General features: G+C 43.0%; 1 protein-coding gene across 1 annotated transcript in view; it reads left to right on the top strand.

The window, feature by feature from the left end:
• The first annotated feature begins 1,525 nt into the window (after nt 1-1,525).
• The window catches only part of LOC140740315 (unconventional myosin-Vb-like), a 189,383-nt gene continuing 172,405 nt past the window's right edge, over nt 1,526-18,503 (top strand). Inside the window, exons 1-4 of the mRNA XM_073069469.1 lie at nt 1,526-1,671; nt 6,417-6,439; nt 6,879-7,067; nt 12,235-12,370. Coding sequence (XP_072925570.1) covers nt 1,526-1,671; nt 6,417-6,439; nt 6,879-7,067; nt 12,235-12,370 — 494 coding nt within the window. The remainder of the gene's footprint in view (nt 1,672-6,416; nt 6,440-6,878; nt 7,068-12,234; nt 12,371-18,503) is intronic.

Below are 18,503 nucleotides of genomic sequence, written 5' to 3'. Positions count from 1 at the left end.
ATAATCTGTGGGGAGTGTACATTCCTGTGAGTGCTTGTGTTTCCTCCTATGTTGCAAAGACAAATTGGTTAGTAGGCTGATTGGTCGTTGTAAATTGTCATGCGATTGGGCTAGGTTAAATAGGTGGGTTGTTGGGCTAGAAAGGCCTGATCCGTGCAGTATCTCTAAATATGTAAATAAAATAAGTCCAGTAATCTTTGGTTTATAAATCATATTTTCAGAATACATTTGCTTTTGTTTGACATGAAGCTCCAGAAGATTGACACTGATCATTCTGAAATGCATTTGGGTAGGATGAGCCACTACTATTCTCGTCAGCACACTCGGAGAAAATTGGCTGCTGCCAGATGTTATACATCTTAAGAATGAAAGTAAGGCCAAAAAAAAGCCCATCAGGACAGTGAAACAATGGAAAGATCAAGTAAATTATTCATTATCCAAAGAATATTCACAATCTGTTATGTATATGATGGTTTATTGCTGTCAAATTCTTTGCAGTCGCTCTTGTTTAATAGTAAAAAAATATCAAAACATATTACCATATACTACCTTGAGATTCATTTTCTTGCAAGAATTTACAGAAAGTAAAAAAAACTATAGAATTTATGAAAAGCTATACATAACTACTGGCAAACAACGAATGTTCAGGTTCAAAGTAAATTTGTTATCAAAGTACATATGTCATCATATACTGCCCTGAAATTCATTTTCTTGCGGGTGACCACAATAAATATGAGAAACAGTAGAATCAATGGAAAGCTGCACCCAACAGGATGGACAAACAACCAGTGTGTAAAAAAAAAAAAATCAACAAGCTGTGAAAATATAAAAACAAAAATAATAATAAATAAGCAAAAAATGTCAAGAGCCAATGTGCTAAGAAGGCAAATTGTGCAAATAATATAAATAAATAACACTGAGAACATATGGTGTGTAGAGACCTTGAAAGTAAGTCTAGGTTGTGGAATCAGTCCAGAGCGGAGGTTCAATAGTTCCATTTAATATCAGAGAATGTACATAATATACAACCTGAGTTTCTTGTTCTTCACAGACATCCACAAAATCAGAAATGTCCCAAAGAATGAGTGACAGTAAAAGCATTAGAACCCCAAAGTCCCCCCCAACTCCTCCCTCCCACACACAAGCAGCAACAAAGCAAGGACCCTCCCCCACTTATTTCAGCAAGAAAAAGCATCAGCACCCTCCACCCACTAATCAAGCAATAGCAAAGACCATGATCTGCAGTACAACAAAAACTAGTGGTTCACCCGACAGTTTGACATACCACAGTCTGTCCCTCCCCTTCCAAAGGGACAGACAGCTGTCACCCTTTCACAGCGAGAGGGGACACATAAACAAAACATCTTGCTGATTTACCTGTTAAAGTCTGCCACATTGCATTTCTCCCCCCCAAGTTCTTTGACTTGAGAATCAGCAACAAACTCGCCCCCACCAACGAGAGAGAGAGAGCGCAATTCACTGAGTACACAGCTGATATACTATTCCTGATCCATTTTCTCCTGCGATGCTTCAGTTGGTGGCACTGACAGAATTGGCTTGTCCCCAGGACTTCAAAGCTTTGGAACTCCGAAGGCATGCTTGTCTTCTAGCCCACGTCCTTGGGGTATCGAAAAATGGCTGCAAAGAACCAAAGTTTGAGTGCAGTGCTACGTCAGGGTCTTCAACAGAACCCCAATCCACCTTGAAACTGAAACAGAGATATTAAAGGTAGAAATTAAGCTGTTTCTGCAGATGAGCTTGAAGAAGTCACTGTCAAGTGCCATTTTAGCTTTGCTATGTTATCCACATTGGTTCAGGAGCCGATGGTTGTAACTGTTCTAATTGTGGTCTTGTAAAATATATGTTTCATTCATACATTTCTTGTGAATTCTACTAATATGAGGCTATTTGTCTGTGATGCTGCTGCAAGTAAGTTTTTCATTGCATCTGTGCGCACAAGTACATGTTGAAACGACAATAAACTCGACTTTGACTTTAACCTTGCTACTTGGTTATTTTAAAGGCAGTAACAGGTTTCCAGTAACTTGGTTGACATCATTCCTCAAAGTGAGCCCAATAAAATCAGAAGTTTATTAGATCTCAGGAAACTCATGGCTATGTCTCCCCTCACAGTCCTCAGCAGCCCTGTGTCCACCATGGAGAACTTCAGTTTCCTGGGAACCACCATCTCTCAGGATCTGAAGTGGGAGCAGAACATCAGCTCCATCCTGAAGAAGGCCCAGCAGCGGATGTATTTCCTGCGGCTCTTGAGGAAATACGGTCTGCCTCAGGAATTGCTGCTGCAATTCTACACTGCAGTCATTGAGTCTGTCCTGTGCACCTCCATCATTGTGTGGTTTGGAGCCGCCACCAAGCAGGATAGAACCAGACTACAGCGCACAGTGAGGACTGCCGAGCGCATTATTGGAGCCTCCCTGCCCTCTATTGTGGACCTGTACTCTTCCAGGTTGAAGAAGAGGGCGGGGAACATCATAAAGGACTCCTCCCATCCTGCGCATGGACTGTTTGATCTGCTTCCATCTGGTAGGCGCTTCAGATCCCTCCAGACTAAGACTAATAGGCACTGGAGAAGTTTTTTCCCTACTGTGGTCACTTTGCTGAACAGTTAACTGCCGGTTAACTGTCAGCTAACTATTACTTGGATTGCACTACCTGTATGTACAATTTATATTTTCATTTATATTTATCATTATTATTGTTATGAGCAGAGAGACAATATCTGCCGGAAGTAAATTCCTTGTATGTGCATAGGTACTTGGCGATTAAAGTCTGATTCTGATTCTGATTCTGATAAAGGGAGTATTTCAAGTTCAAGTGTATTATCATCAAATTGTATAGATACATAACCAAATGAAACAATGTTCCTGGATTACAGTGCTCCCACAAAACATATCACACACAACACGTGAAACGAAACATTACAGTAAACAGCTCGCAATCCTAGTGACGAGACCTGGCAGAGTATTCGTTAGTCTCACAGCCTGAGGGAAGAAGCTGTCTGGCAGTCCTAGTCCTGATGCTCCTGTACCACCTCCCTATCAGTAGTAGGTCAAAGAGATTGTGGGATAGATGGTAGGGATCCTCAACAGTGCTTCATGCTCTTTGTCTGCAACTCTCCTGGTAAAGTCACAAATAGGGGGGAGGGATCCTCTGTAGGGTCTTTTGGTCCAATGCCTTGCATCTTCTGTGCCACACAATGATGCAGCCAGACACAACATTCCTGATTGTGCTCCCATAAAAAAACTGTTAGTATGGGGACAGAGAGCCCTGTGCACCTCAATACCTCAATGTGTAGCTGCTGCTGTGCTTTCTTGACAAGTGAGTAGCTGTTGAGGGTCTAGGTTAGATTGTAAGTCCATTTTACCCAAAGGAATTAATGAATGTTCAGGTTGCAACATTGGTGTTATTTGATACAACTGTGCCGAGGAGTTAATCTGCTCTATTTTTAAAATATTTCATCCTTGCCCACTTTATCTACCTTAGGTGAGTAAGTGTATATTTGTCTATTCCTATTCCATGAAACTAATTTCCAAAAACTCAATTAGAGCACTATTCTGAGGGTTGTAAACTCAACCAGCTCTATCATGGGCACTAGCCTCCCCAGCATCAAGGACATCTTCAAAAGGCAACCCTCACCATCTAGGATATCCCCTCTTTTCACTCATTTGTCCATTATGTGCCATTGCCTTCTTCCTAGTCAGTGCCTTTACAAGACAGATGACCCCAGCCATTACCAGTAACCTTCAGAGTTTGTCTTCCTGGCGTCAGTGGTCGTATAACCAGGACTTGTGATGTGCACCGGCTGCTCATAAGACCATCCACCACCTGCTCCCGTGGCTTCACATGACCCTAATTGGGGGGGCTAAACAGGTGCTACACCTTGCCCAAGGGTGACCTGCAGACTAGCGGAGAGAAGGAGCGCCTTACACCTCCTTTGGTAGAGACATATCACCACCCCACCCCCTTCTCACCACTACCATGAATGAGGAAGAACAGGAGGAGCCTGAAGGCAGCACTCAAAATTTTAGGAACAGCTTCTTCTCTTCCACAGTTAGATTTCTGAAAGGTCCATGAACACTACCTCACAATTTTGTTCTCTTTTGTGTACTATTTATAAGTTTTTAGTATATTAGGGTCACAGAGTACTGCAGCACAGAAACAGTCCCTTTGGCCCACGTAGTCTGTGCTGAACTATTATGCTGCCTATTACTCTTATTGTATTAGATAGTAATGTTTATGCATTGCATTGTACTGCTGCTGCAAAGCAACAAATTTCACAACACAGTTCAGTAAAAATAAATCTGATTCTGCTGGTTTCATGTTGCAATTAATCTGAAGCTGGCAACACTGCAGTCAAACTTATTTCATTGACACAGATGGTGACTCATGCAATCTCTTACGGGGCAGATAGGAGACACTCAGGTCTGGCGACCAAGTCAGATACAAGAGGTCCAGGTCCGATCTCCGAAAGCATCTCATTTGCGAAGTGGCAATTCTGGACTAAACTTGAATCAGTGAAGGATGCTCAACAGGAATGTCAGGGCTTGAATGCTATCACCTTTTATAAAGTGAGATCAAGCGATATAGATGACAACAGGGCTCTGCTTCCAAATGAGCTCAATGCCTTCTATGCTCAGGTTGAGTGTCAAAACATGGAGGAACCTTCACAAGCTACCACAGCCCCTGAGGACCCTGTGATTTCAGTATCTGAGGTGGGCGTGAGAGCATCCTTCAGGAGGGTGAATCCATGGAAAGCATCCGGCCCAGATGGGGTACCTAACTGAGTACTAAAGACCTGTGCTGATCAGCTAGCTGGAGTGTTCACCAATATCTTTAACCTCTCACTTTGGCATTCTGAGGTACCCATCTGCTTCAAGAAGAATATGGTAACCTGCCTCAATAGCTATCATCCAGTAGCACTTACATCCACATTGATGAAGTGTTTTGAGAGGTTGGTGATGAAACACAACTTCTGCCTGAGAAGCAACTTGGATCCACTCCAATTTGCCTACCATCACAACAGGTCCACAGCAGGTGCCGTTAGTTCTTCACTGAACACTGGAAATTCTGGACATCAAAGGTGTATGCATCAGGATGCTCATTATCAGCTACCACTCGGCATTCAATACTATCATCCCCTCAAAACTAATTAATAAACTTCAGGACCTTGGCCTTGATACCTCCTTGTACAGTTGGATCCTTGGTTTACTCACTTACAGACGCCGGTCGGTTTGGATTAGCAATGACATCTCCACAACCTCCATCAGCACAGGTGCACCACCAGGCTGTATGCTTAGCCCACTGCTCTACTCTCTTCACACTTAAGGATGTGTGGCTAAGCATAACTGCAATGCCATATTTAAGTTTGCTGACGACACCTTTGTTGCTGGCTGAATCAAAGGTGGGGAAGAATCAGCATACAAAAGGGAGATTGAAAATCTGGCTGAGTGGTGCCACAACAACAACCTCTTACACAATGTCAGCAAGACCAAGGAACTGATTGTTGACTTCAGAGGAGGAAACCAGAGGTCCGTGAGCCAGTCCTCATTGGGGGATGAAAGGTGGATAAGGTCAGCAACCTCGGTGTTATCATTTGAGAGGACCAGTCCTGGGCACAGCGCATAATGCATTTCGAAGAAAGCACGGCAGGTCACCTATTTCCTTAGAAGTTTGTGAAGGTTCAGCATGACATCTAATAATTCAACAAAGTTCTATAATACATTGACTGATTGCATCACAGCCTGGAATGTAAACTGCAATGTCCTTGAATGGAAAAATCCAAAAAAAGTAGTGGACATGGTACAGTCCATCGGGGTAAGGCCCTCCCCCTCCATTGTACACATCTGTACCTAGCGTTGTTACAGACAAGCAATATCCATCATCCGAGATCCCAGCCACTCAGGCCATGCTCTCTTCTCACTGCTGCCATCAGGAAGGAAGCACAGGGACCTCAGGACTCACACTAACAGGTTCAGGAACAGTTATTACTCCTCAACCATCAGGTTCTTTAACCAGTAGGAAAAACTATTCAACTTCACTTGCCCCATTGAACATAGAACATAGAATAGTACAGCACATTACAGGCCCTTCGGCCCACAATGTTGTGCCGACCCTCAAACCCTGCCTCCCATATAACCCCCTACCTTAAATTCCTCCATATACCTGTCTAGTAGTCTCTTAAACTTCACTAGTGTATCTGCCTCCACCACTGACTCAGGCAGTGCATTCCATGCACCAACCACTCTCTGAGTGAAAAACCTTCCTCTAATATCCCCCTTGAACTGAATTATTCCTTCAACCTATGGATTTACTTTCAAGGACTCTTCAGCTCATGTTCTCAATATTTATTGTTTCCTTTTCTCCTTTGTCTCTGCACAATTTGTTGTCTTTTACAGGTTGGTTGTTTGCACGCTGTTGGGTGCGGTCTTTCATTGATTCTATTATTGTTCTTGATTTACTGAGTATACCCATAACAAAACAAATCTCAGGGCTGTATATGGTGACATATATGTTCTTTGATAATAAATTTAAATTGAACTTTGAATTTTTTGAGAATAACCTAATGTAAAAAGAAAAACTGCATGTCAATTAATCTAGGTAGGTTTTCCTTAATGGGAATTTCTACATAAAGAAGCTTCGGAAAAAAACTTTGAGAATTCTTGTAGATTGTCTTTCATTGTCGTGAAGTTTGTGTTTCTGGGTAAAGCACAGAAGTGATAGACTCTCCACGCATGGCTTAGGACATTGCAAAACATGTAGAGCTGGTTACTGCTGACTGTTCAGAATGGAATTACTGGCATTTAGCTGTTTAAATACAGTATTTGAGCACTTTCACACATTTGCTTCTGCCCTTACAGAAGCTAGCTTGTTCCTCGGCAATGATGTCTTCTGCCCGAGGTCTCAGTCTGTTCAGGATGACCTTGCTCACATGGCTGATCAAACCGATGGTACGGTAATTCTGGCAAAGTTGGAGATTGCCTTTCTTGGGAAGCACAATGATCAGCGACTGAGTCCAAGTTGTCTGCCAGATCTTATTTCAGATGGTGGTAGGCATGTCTATTGTGGCCTCTCCTCCATGCTTCAGCAGTTCAGCAGGGATGTTGTCAACTCCTGCTGACTTCCTGCACTTCAGCAATCGTAATGCAGCTTCAACTTCTTCACGCATGATTGGATAGTCATCCTCTGATGCACCATCAATAACTCTCGGAGACGTGAGGCGAGATATAGGCTTTTATTGGCTGGAAGAAAGAACAAGCAGGAATTGACCACCACACTACATCCTGGAGACTGAGGCCGGGGCGGTGTCCCCAATCGCCTTTATACTGGGGTCAGTGGGAGGAGCCACGGTCAGTGGGAGGAGCCACAGGAGCAGTCAGCAGGGGGGGGCGTGTCCAGACAGGTATATGTAGTTCACCACATCCTCATTGGAAGATTCCTGTACATTCAACCTCTGCACCCTCTGTGAGAAATACCTTCAGCACCAGAGAGAGTTCTGCCACGTCTTCATAGACTTCAAGAAGGCATTTGGCAGAGTCTGGCAAGATGCCTTATGGACCACCATGAAGAAATTCAACATGGGGCAGAAGCTGATTCATACAATCCATCAGCTTTACACCAAGGCAACTAGTGCAGTATTCGCTCAAGGCACCACTGTGGAGTGGTTCCATACCTCTGTAGGAGTCAGGGTTGCCTCCTCTCCCCCACTCTCTTCAACGTCTTCCTGGAACGGATCATGAGTGATGCCCTTGAAGATCATGTGGGCACAGTCAGCATCAGAGGGAGGAACATCACAAACCTAAGATTTGCTGACGACGTTGATGGACTTGCAGGAAAAGAGGACAAACTGGCCAGCCTGGTCAGCCATCTTGACAGAGTCTCCACAAAGTTTGGAATGACATAAGTGCCGAGAAAACCAAGCTCATGTTAAATGCCTTCAGTGCCATCACAACAGACATTTCAGTCCATGGTCAGAAACTTGAGACAGTGCAGCAATTCAAATACTTGGGGGCAATCATCAGTGATGAAGAATCAAAACCAGAAGTCCTGGCAAGAACCGCACAGACAACGACTGCACTATTCAAACTCAAGACAATACGGAGGGACAGCAACATCACCATGAAGTACAAGATCAGACTTCCGCGTGCATTGGTATTCTCCATATTCCTGTATGTATGTGAGACATGGACGCTCACAGCAGAGCTACAGAGGTAAATACAGGCACTGGAAATGAGATGCTGTCGCAAAGTCTTGGGCATCTCATACTTGGACCACATCACAAACGAGCAGGACCACAAGACCATCCAGCACCACATTGGCCCCCATGAAGACCTTCTCACAACGGTGAAGAAAAGAAAGTAGAGATGGAACAGCCACGTAACAAGATCCAGTGGCCTTGCAAAGACCGTTCTACAAGGAAATGTGGAGGAGAAAAGAAGGAGAGGCAGACAGAGAAAAAGATGGATGGACAACATTAAAGAATGGACAGGGAAAACATTTGTGGTGACCCAGGCTCTGGCACACAACCGTGACAGATGGAACAGACTGGTGCAAAGCTCATCATGATGGCACCCCAAAGTCTCCACAGGAGTTAAGGGCGCAAGAAGAAGACACATTTGCTGTCAAACACAAGTCCCAAATTTGCCAGTGATTCACAATCTGTCAGTTTCCTTTGCTGTCGAATTCCAGAGTCTGGTGGTGGAGCTCTAACTGATTCAATTATAATTTTAAAATCAGAATCAGGTTTATTATCACTGGCATGTGACATGAAATTTGTTAGCTTAGCAGCAGCAGTTCAATGCAGTACATAATATAGAAGAGAAACAAAAAATAAATATAATAATACATAAGTTAATAAATTACTGTATACATATATTGAATAGATTAAAAACGTGCAAAAAACAGAAATACTGTATTTTTTTTAAAAAGTGAGGTCGCGTCCAAGGGTTCAATGTCCATTTAGGAATCAGATGGCAGAGGGGAAGAAGCTGTTCCTGAATCACTGAGTGTGTGCCTTCAGGCTTCTGTACCTCCTACCTGATGGCAACAGTGAGAAAAGGGCATGCCCTGGGTGCTGGAGGTCCTTAATAATGGATGCTGCCTTTCTGAGACACCGCTCCTTGAAGATGTCTTGGGTACTTTGTAGGCTGATGCCCAAGATGGAGCTGACTAGATTTACAACCTTCTGCAGCTTCTTTCGGTCCTGTGCAGTAGCCCCTCCATACCAGACAGTGATGCAGCTTGTCAGAATGCTCTCCATGGTACAACTATATAAGTTTTTGAGTGTATTTGTTGACATGCCAAATCTCTTCAAACTCCTTATGAAGTATAGCCATTGTCTTGCCTTCTTTATCACTACATCAATATGCTGGGACCAGGTTAGGTCCTCAGAGATCTTGACACCCAGGAACTTGAAACTGCTCACTCTCTCGACTTCTGATCCCTCTAAGAGGATTGGTATGTGCTCCTTTGTCTTACCCTTCCTGAAGTCCACAATCAGCTCTTTTGTCTTACTGACGTTGTGCCAGGTTGTTGCTGCGGCACCATTCCACTAGTTGGCATATCTCACTCCTGTCCACCCTGTCGTCACCACCTGAAATTCTACCAACAATAGTTGTATCATCAGCAAATTTATAGATGATATTTGAACTATGCCTAGCCATAGTCATGGATATACGGAGAGTAGAGCAGTGGGCTAAGCACACACCCCTGAGGTGCGCCAGTGTTGATCGTCAGTGAGGAGGACATATTATCACCAATCTGCACAGATTGTGGTCTTCTGGTTAGGAAGTCAAGGATCCAATTGTAGAGGGAGGTACAGAGGATGAACTATCCTAATGGGTTTAAAAGCTGGTAAAGCTGAAATTGGATTTTGATTGTAGTCAAATCTTTAGGGGAAATTTTAGGAGTGGAACTTCCTTTAATGAACATCTGATGGAACTGCTGCTCAGCAGATCACTACTTAGGACAAGCCCTCTTCTCCCTTGCTACTGTCACCACAGATTTAAAAACTTTGAAACTTGCACTCTTTCCTCAATCATATGTTATTTATTTACGACGAAGGGTCTCAGCCCGAAACGTCGTCATCGCTTCTCCCTATAGATGCTGCCTGCTGTGTTCTACCAGCATTTTGTGTGTGTTGTTATTTATTTATTACCATTTCTTACTTCTTATACTTGCAGAGTTCGTTGTCGTTTGCGCACTGACTGTACGCCCAGTTGGTGTGATCTATCATTGATTCTATTATGGTAATTATTCTATTATGGATTTGTTAAGGATGCCCACATAAAATGAATCTCAGGATTATATATGGTGACATATATGTACTTTGATAAGAACTTTGAACCTTCTTTTGCTGTGCACAGGGAGAACAGCATGACCCTTTAAACCACACTCTTCTGGAGTCTGAACAGAGAAATGCCATTTTTATACAGAATTGATGAGTAGTTACAGATATTGACCATTTGAATTCCTTACTTGCACCTTTCACAATAAAGGTGTTAATGGTTCAATAGAAATTACAAGCTGTAACTTTGAAGTTTGTAAAGCAATTGTCCCTTAGTTGGTGTCTGTGTTTCACCTGGTGTTAAATTCTTATCTTGTCTCCAGTAAGTGAAAATGGCTTTGGGAATCTGCTGTCAGAGGAAGCTCTGCTCTTCATCTCTATTTGCGATCTGTCACTGCCTGGACATTACGTTAACTCTTGCTTAACACAACTTCCATACTACCATCATAGTCGGTGCTATCAGAGCCTGAAGACACCCACTCAGCAGTTCAGGAAGAGCTTCTTCCCCTCCTCCATCAGATTTCTGAACAAACAATGAACCCATTACCTCACTATTTATGTCTTTTTTATTTAATATGTAATTCTTATTGTAATTTACAGTATATTTTATGTATTGCATTATACTACTGCTGCTTAACAATAAATTTCATGACATATGTTAGTGATATTAAAACTGATTCAGATTCTGAAATTCAGTTCCTCCAAGGAATTGCCCCAGTGCTTAATTAACACTAAACCCATCCCCTCAACCTTTCACATCACCTACCATGAGTGCGCTTTTATCGCCCTGAACTCAAAGGCGTTATCTGTAATTTACAAACACAAGAGATTCTGCAGATGCTGCAGATCCAGAGTAACACACACAAAATGCTGGAGGAACTCAGCAGGTCAGGCAGCATGTATAGAGAGGAATAAAGATTCAAGATTATTTAATGTCATTTCCATACACAAGAGTAAAGAGAATAAAATGGTTGTCACTCAGATACAGCACAAAAAATAAGATAAAGAATATAATGATAAAGAACACAATAAATATAAATACATAAGATGACCTATATGCACAGATTGATTGTGTGTCCATAAAGTGACGCTGGGCACAGGAGTGTCTGTACATAAGATGACTGACAGGAAGTGATAAAGTAGTGGTGGTGGTGGGTTTGTGGGTGGAGGTGTTGATCAGGCTTACTACTTGAGGAAAGTAACTGTTTTTGAGTCTGGTGGTCCTGGTGTGGATACTCCGTAGCCTCTTCCCTGATGGGAGTGGGACAAACAGTCCATCAGCAGGGTGGGTGGGATCCTTCACGATGCTACTGGCCCTCTTCCGGCACCTTTCTGTATGATGACATGTAGACCTTTCATCAAGGCTGGAGAGAAAGGGGGAAGAAACCAGAATAAAAAGGTGGGGGGAGCAGGGAGGGGGTCTTATTTTGGCTTCTTTCTGCTTTCCTTCCAGTCCTGATGAAGGGTCTCAGCCCAAAATGTCATCTCTATATTCCTCTCCATAGATGCTGTCATACCTGCTGAGTTTCTCCAGCATTCTGTGTGTGTTACTCTGTAATTTGTTCCTCTCCTTCACAGAGTTTAGAGATGGATCTATTGTATTTGAGGAAAATCAGTTGAACTAAAGAGAACTGGAAATGCTTATGAATAGCTTTCGTGTTGTGCATTGGACATTGTGTGGGTGTATTTTGGATGTTTTATGAGCAATAATTACTGCTTGGCAAGCTCTGGACACACCCGCATAAATCAATTTTATGCATATACATTATATTTCAAAATGATGAGAATTACAGTGGATGTTCAAATAAAAATATAACTCTTTCAAAGAGTTTTAACTTCTACCTTAATTATATGTCTATGCTTCAGTCTTTAAAATGATTAAAGCACTAATTTTAACAAGTGTTTTTCTCTCTACTGTTTTGGTATTTGAGAATTACTTAAAATGATTCGGCCCGATGACATTCCCAGTCATGTAACAGCAGGAATCCATGTGTACCTCTGTGACAGCAACTGGCATCAGAAAAAGGACCGTTCATGCCACAGCTTCGAAATTCAAGATTATTTAATGTAATTTCCAATACACGTTTAAAGAAGAACAAAATACTTGTTACTCCGAATCCAAAAAAACACACTAGGATAAAGAGCACAATAGATATAAGTAAATAAGATAGCGCATATGGTTGTCCATCATGTCCGACGATGGCAGAAATCCTGTGTGGGAAAGTTCCTCAAGTGGAAAAGCCATTGCATGGGGGCAGTTCCACTCTCGATCTCATAAGACCGGGTCCTGTGGTAGGAGTAGTCATCACAAGCTGGGGTCTTTGTTGGCTGCAGTGGATGAGCACGACGACTTCTGCCTTGTCGTGCCCTTCGTTCTCCATGAAGCGTTCCAAAGCCTCCTTCCTGGCCTTTGGATCTCACTGTAGATCCCATCTGCCCCGTCCACCAGAGCTGATTTCACATGCTAGGACGGGCATGTCTCCATCTCGTCAGAGTATGAGGCTCTTCGGCTACCCCCACCAGGTTTAGCACACCCCCCCCCCCCCCCCCCGTCGAAGCAATGTACCGGGGTGTGGGTGCTGTCACATGCAAACAGATACTTGAAGCTGCAGGTGAGAGCTGAGTATCCGGTAGGGACTAAAGGAGAGTGATCTGCCCCAGAATGGACACGACGAGCCTCTTCACTAGAGGTGCTACCCCTCCCTGGACACCTCATATGCACCGATTGATTATAAAGTGACGCTAGGCACAGGCATATCTGTACATAAGGTGACTCTAACAGGTAATGATAAAGTAGTGGTGGTTGGGGGTGTGGAGGGGAGGGTTAGTGAGGGGAGGTATTGATCAGCCTTACTGCTTAGGGAAAGTAACTGTTTTAGTCAATGATCTTTCATACTATTCTCTTTCAGAGTATTTGACTCCAAACACCAGTCCCCGATTTCTGTGTTTTAACATGTTTAAAAATAGGAACTTATGTCATTATTTTTGCTGGATATTTGGTCCGTAGTTATGGAAACAAGATCATTGGGAGTGAATTGCAATTTTCTGCCTGCACAGAAGCATCTTTTGTAATTTATTTAGAGATACAGCATGGAATAGGCCCTTCTGGCCCAACGAGCCACACCAGCCAGTGACCCACTGATCTAACTCCAGCCTAATCACAGGATAATCACAATGACCAATTAACCCACTAACGTCTTTGGAATGTGGGAGGAGACCCATGCAGTCACAGTCAGAACATAAACTCCTTACAGACGCGGCTCCAGAACTGAACTCTGAACTGCGATGCCCCAAGCTGTAAGAGCGTTGTGCTAACCGCTACATTGCCGTGGCACCACTGTGTGCATTGTGTAACCTTTATTATGTGCAACAGACTGTAACTGTATCATTTTTACTAATACATTTATTACTTACTGTGTTGGAGAAAATTAAATTGCTCAATTAATTATTCTAAATGAAGCAGTTCACTTTGTTACCTTTAATGGTGTGGTGAACTACATATACCTGTCTGGACACGCCACTGCTGACTGCTCCTGTGGCTCCTCCCACAGACCCCTGTATAAAGGCGATGGAGGTCTGAGCCCGGCCCCTCTGTCTTCAGGATGTAGTATGGTGGTCAACCACTGCTTGTTCCTTCTTCCAGTCAATAAAAGCCGATATCTCGCCTTTACGTCTCAGAGAGAGTTATTGATGGTGCATCAAATGGTTCAAAGACCTGGAACACTTTGGGTTTGTCCTCTGTTGCTGTAGTTGTGTTCTACAGATGCACAGTAAAACCATCCTAACAAGCTGCATCACTGCATCAAAGACCATGGAAACTGCACTGAGGCAAAGGGGAAGGCTCTGCAACAGGTAGAGCCCAACGCATCACTGGTACCAGTCTACCAGCCATTAAGGATATATATAGAAACAGAAAGGTGCAGTAACATCATGAAGGATCCCACCATCCTGCCCTTAGACTTTTTGTCTCCTACCATCAGGGAGGAGGCTACGTAACATCCAAGCCAGGACTACCAGACTCAAAAACAGTCACTTTCCCCAAGCAGTAAGGCTGATCAACACCTCCACCCACTAACCCACTCCACCAATACTACTTTATCATTTTCTGTCAGTCACATTATGTACAGACACTCCTGTGCCCAGTGTCACTTTATAGACATACAATCAATCTATGTATATCATTTATTTTATTTATTTGTATTATTGTATTTCTTTTGTGCTGCATTGGAGTCGGAGTAACAATTTTATTGTCTGCTGGAAATGACATTAAGCAATCTTGAATTTTGAATTTATTCCATATGGGCAACTCTTGTTGACATGCCTGTAACCTTAACAGAGATAATGCTCTGGTCTGCATCATGGGAACAAATTATCAGGCGGTCAGTGGGAAAATATATTCCAGGTTATGCTGAAAGTTTCCGTGAAGGAGTGAGATATCCTGACTGATTCCTTTGACTCTCCATCCCTGAGTTACTCAAAGTCGAAAAAAGCCCTCAAGATGTGTCTCAGATTTGACTCGATGAGACAGAAAGACACAATCACCAGTTATCTACTTAGAACTACAAAACTGCATTTATTAAGACAGAACAGAACATACTTATCTAGGTGTGCACGGCCCCTCTCTGCAGCACACCTCCCACTCTCCTGATCTGTGGCGCTGTGTACGAGCAGCCATTGGCAAAGCCCCTAAAAACCATACTCAAGCCCCCCCCCCCCAAACACTCACTTTTATATCCTTTCTACTGATATGAAATGCTGCAGTAAGCGGACTTAATCAGAATCAGAATTAGGTTTATTAACACCGGCATTTGTCATGAAATTTGTTAACTTAGCAGCAGCAGTTCAATGCAATACATAATCTAGCAGAGAGAGAAAAAAAGAGTAATAATAAATAAAATAAAACATAATAATAAATAAATAAATAAATTACCCATATTGAATAGATTATTAAAAATGTGCAAAAACAGAAATACTGTATATTAAAAAAGTGAGGTAGTCTCTAAAGCTTCAAAGTCCATTCAGGAATCAGATGGCAGAGGGGAAGAAGCTGTTCCTGAATCACTGAGTGTGTGCCTTCAGGCTTCTGTATCTCCTACTTGATGGTAACAGTGAGAAAAGGGCATGCCCTGGGTGCTGGAGGTCCTTAATAATGGATGCTGCCTTTCTGAGACACCGCTCCCTAAAGATGTCCTGAGTACTTTGTAGGCTAGTACCCAAGATGGAGCTGACTAGATTTACAATCCTCTGCAGCTTCTTTCGGTCCTGTACAGTAGCCCCTCCATACCAGCCAGTGATGCAGCCTGTCAGAATGCTCTCCACGGTACAACTATAGAAGTTTTTGAGTGTATTTGTTGACATGCCAAATCTCTTCAAACTCCTAATAAAGTATAACTGCTGTCTTACCTTCTTTATAACTGCATCAATGTGTTGGATCCAGGTTAAATCCACAGAGATCCTGACACCCAGGAACTTGAAGTTACTCACTCTCTCCACTTCTGATCCCTCTATGAGGATTGGTATGTGTTCCTTCGTCTTACCCTTCCTGAAGTCCACAATCAGCTCTTTCGTCTTACTGACGTTGAGTGCCAGGTTGTTGCTATGGCACCACTCCACCAATTGGCATACCTCAGTCCTGTACGCCCTCTCAGCACCACCTGAGACTCTACCAACAATGGAAACTATATGGCATTATCTTAAGATTCAAGATTGTTTAATGTCATTTCCTGTGCACAGGTTTAAGGAGAACAAAATAATAGATATTACAGGTGCTTTACAGCACAAAAAAACACAAAAGATAAAGAACCCAATAATAATAACGATAGAAACACACAATAAATATAAATAACACATTTCAGGACATATGCTGGTGATATTAGAAACATAGAAAATAGGTGCAGGAGTAGGCCATTCGGCCCTTCGAGCCTGCACCGCCATTCAGTATGATCATGGCTGATCATCCAACTCAGAACCCTGTACCTGCTTTCTCTCCATACCCCCGATCCCTTTAGCCACAAGGGCCATATCTAACTTCCTCTTAAATACAGCCAATGAACCGGCCTCAACTGTTTCCTGTGGCAGAGAATTCCACAGATTCACCAGCTTTCTCTCATAATCTTTTTTCCCTTTCCTAGTTAAGCCCTTTATCCTCCTCTGCTGGTCTCTGAATTTCTCCCAGTCCTCAGATGTGCCACTTTTTTTTTTGCTAATTTATATGTTTCTTCTTTGGACTTGATACTATCCCTAATTTCCCGTGTCAGCCACGGGTGCACTACCTTCCCTGGTTTATTCTTTTGCCAAACTGGGATGAACAATTATTGTAGTTCATCCATTGTTGAAGTTTAAATTGTTGTAGTTTAAATGCTTGCCATTGCATATCCACTGTCAACCCTTTAAGTATCATTTGCCAGTCTATCTTAGCTAATTCACGTCTCATACCTTCAAAGTTACCCTTCTTTAAGTTCAGAACCTTTGTTTCTGAATTAACTATGTCACTCTCCATCTTAATGAAGAATTCCACCATATTATGGTCACTCTTACCCAAGGGGCCTCGCACAACAAGATTGCTAACTAACCCTTCCTCATTGCTCAATACCCAATCTAGAATGGCCTGCTCTCTAGTTGGTTCCTCAACATGTTGGTTCAGAAAACCATCCCGCATACATTCCAAGAAATCCTCTTCCTCAGCACCCTTACCAATTTGGTTCACCCAATCTATATGTAGATTGAAGTCACCCATTATAACTAATGTTCCTTTATTGCACACATTTCTAATTTCCTGTTTAATGCTATCCTCAACCTCACTACTACTGTTAGGTGGCCTGTACACAACTCCCACCAGCGTTTTCTGCCCCTTAGTGTTATGCAGCTCGACCCATATCGATTCCACATCCTCCAGGCTAATGTCCTTCCTTTCTATTGCGTTAATCTCCTCTCTAACCAGCAATGTTACCCCATCTCCTTTTCTTTCCTGTCTATCCCTCCTGAATATTGAATATCCCTGGATGTTGAGCTCCTATCCTTGGTCACCCTGGAGCCATGTCTCTGTGATCCCAACTATATCATATTCATTAATAACTATCTGCACATTCAATTCATCCACCTTGTTACGAATGCTCCTTGCATTGACACACAAAGCCTTCAGGCTTGTTTTTACAACACTCATAGCCCTTATACAATTATGTTGAAAAGTGGCTCTTTTTGCTTTTTGCCCTGGATTTGCCTGCCTGCCACTTTTACTTTTCACCTTACTACTTTTTGCTTCTACCCTCATTTTACACTCCTCTGTCTCTCTGCACTTGTTCCCATTCCCCTGCCACATTAGTTTAAAGCCTCCTGAACAGCAGTAGCAAACGCTCCCCCTAGGACATTGGTTCCAGTCCAGCCCAGGTGCAGACCGTCCTGTTTATACCAGTCCCACCTCCCCAAGAACTGGTTCCAATGCCCCAGAAATTTGAATCCCTCCCCCTTGCACCATTTTTCAAGCCACGTATTCATCTGAAATATCCTCCTATTTCTACTCTGACTAGCACGTGGCACTGGTAGTAATCCAGAGATTTACTACATATTAAACATGATTCTGATTTTGATTCAGATTCTGAATACATAAGATGGTGAGCTGGAGATACGTCTCTACCAAAGGAGATGTAAGGTGCTCCTTCCCTCTGCTGGCCTGCAGGTCACCCCTGGGCAAGGTGTAGCACCTGCTTAGCCCCCTGGTCAGGGTCACATGAAGCCATGGGAGCTGGTGATGGATGGTCGTATGAGCAGCTGGTGCATATCACAAGACCTGGTTATGTGGCCACTGACACCAGGCAGACAATCTCTGAAGCGCATTGATAACGGCTGCAGTCACACTGCCCAGAAGAAGACAATGGCAAACTACTTGTGTAGAAAAAATTGCCAAGGGCAATGAAGGTCGTGGAAAGACCACAATCGCCCATGTCATATGACACATCACATAACGAACAAATGAACATAAGATAGCTTACATACATAGATTAGTTGTATGTCCTTAAAGTGATACTAGGCTTTACATAAGGTGACTGACAGGAAGTAATAATGGTGGAGAGAGTGGGTGGAGATGTTGATCAGCCTCACTGCTCAGGGAAAGTAACTGTTCTTGAGTCTGGTGGTGATGTGGAGGCTATGTAGTCTCCTCCCTGATGGGAGTGGGACAAACAGTTGATAAGCAGGGTGGGTG

The sequence above is a fragment of the Hemitrygon akajei genome, chromosome 16, assembly GCF_048418815.1.
Source record: "Hemitrygon akajei chromosome 16, sHemAka1.3, whole genome shotgun sequence".
Classification (NCBI taxonomy): Eukaryota; Metazoa; Chordata; class Chondrichthyes; order Myliobatiformes; family Dasyatidae; genus Hemitrygon; species Hemitrygon akajei.
The sequence above is the reverse complement of the archived record's forward strand: the minus strand, read 5'-3'. Positions and strand labels throughout refer to the sequence as shown.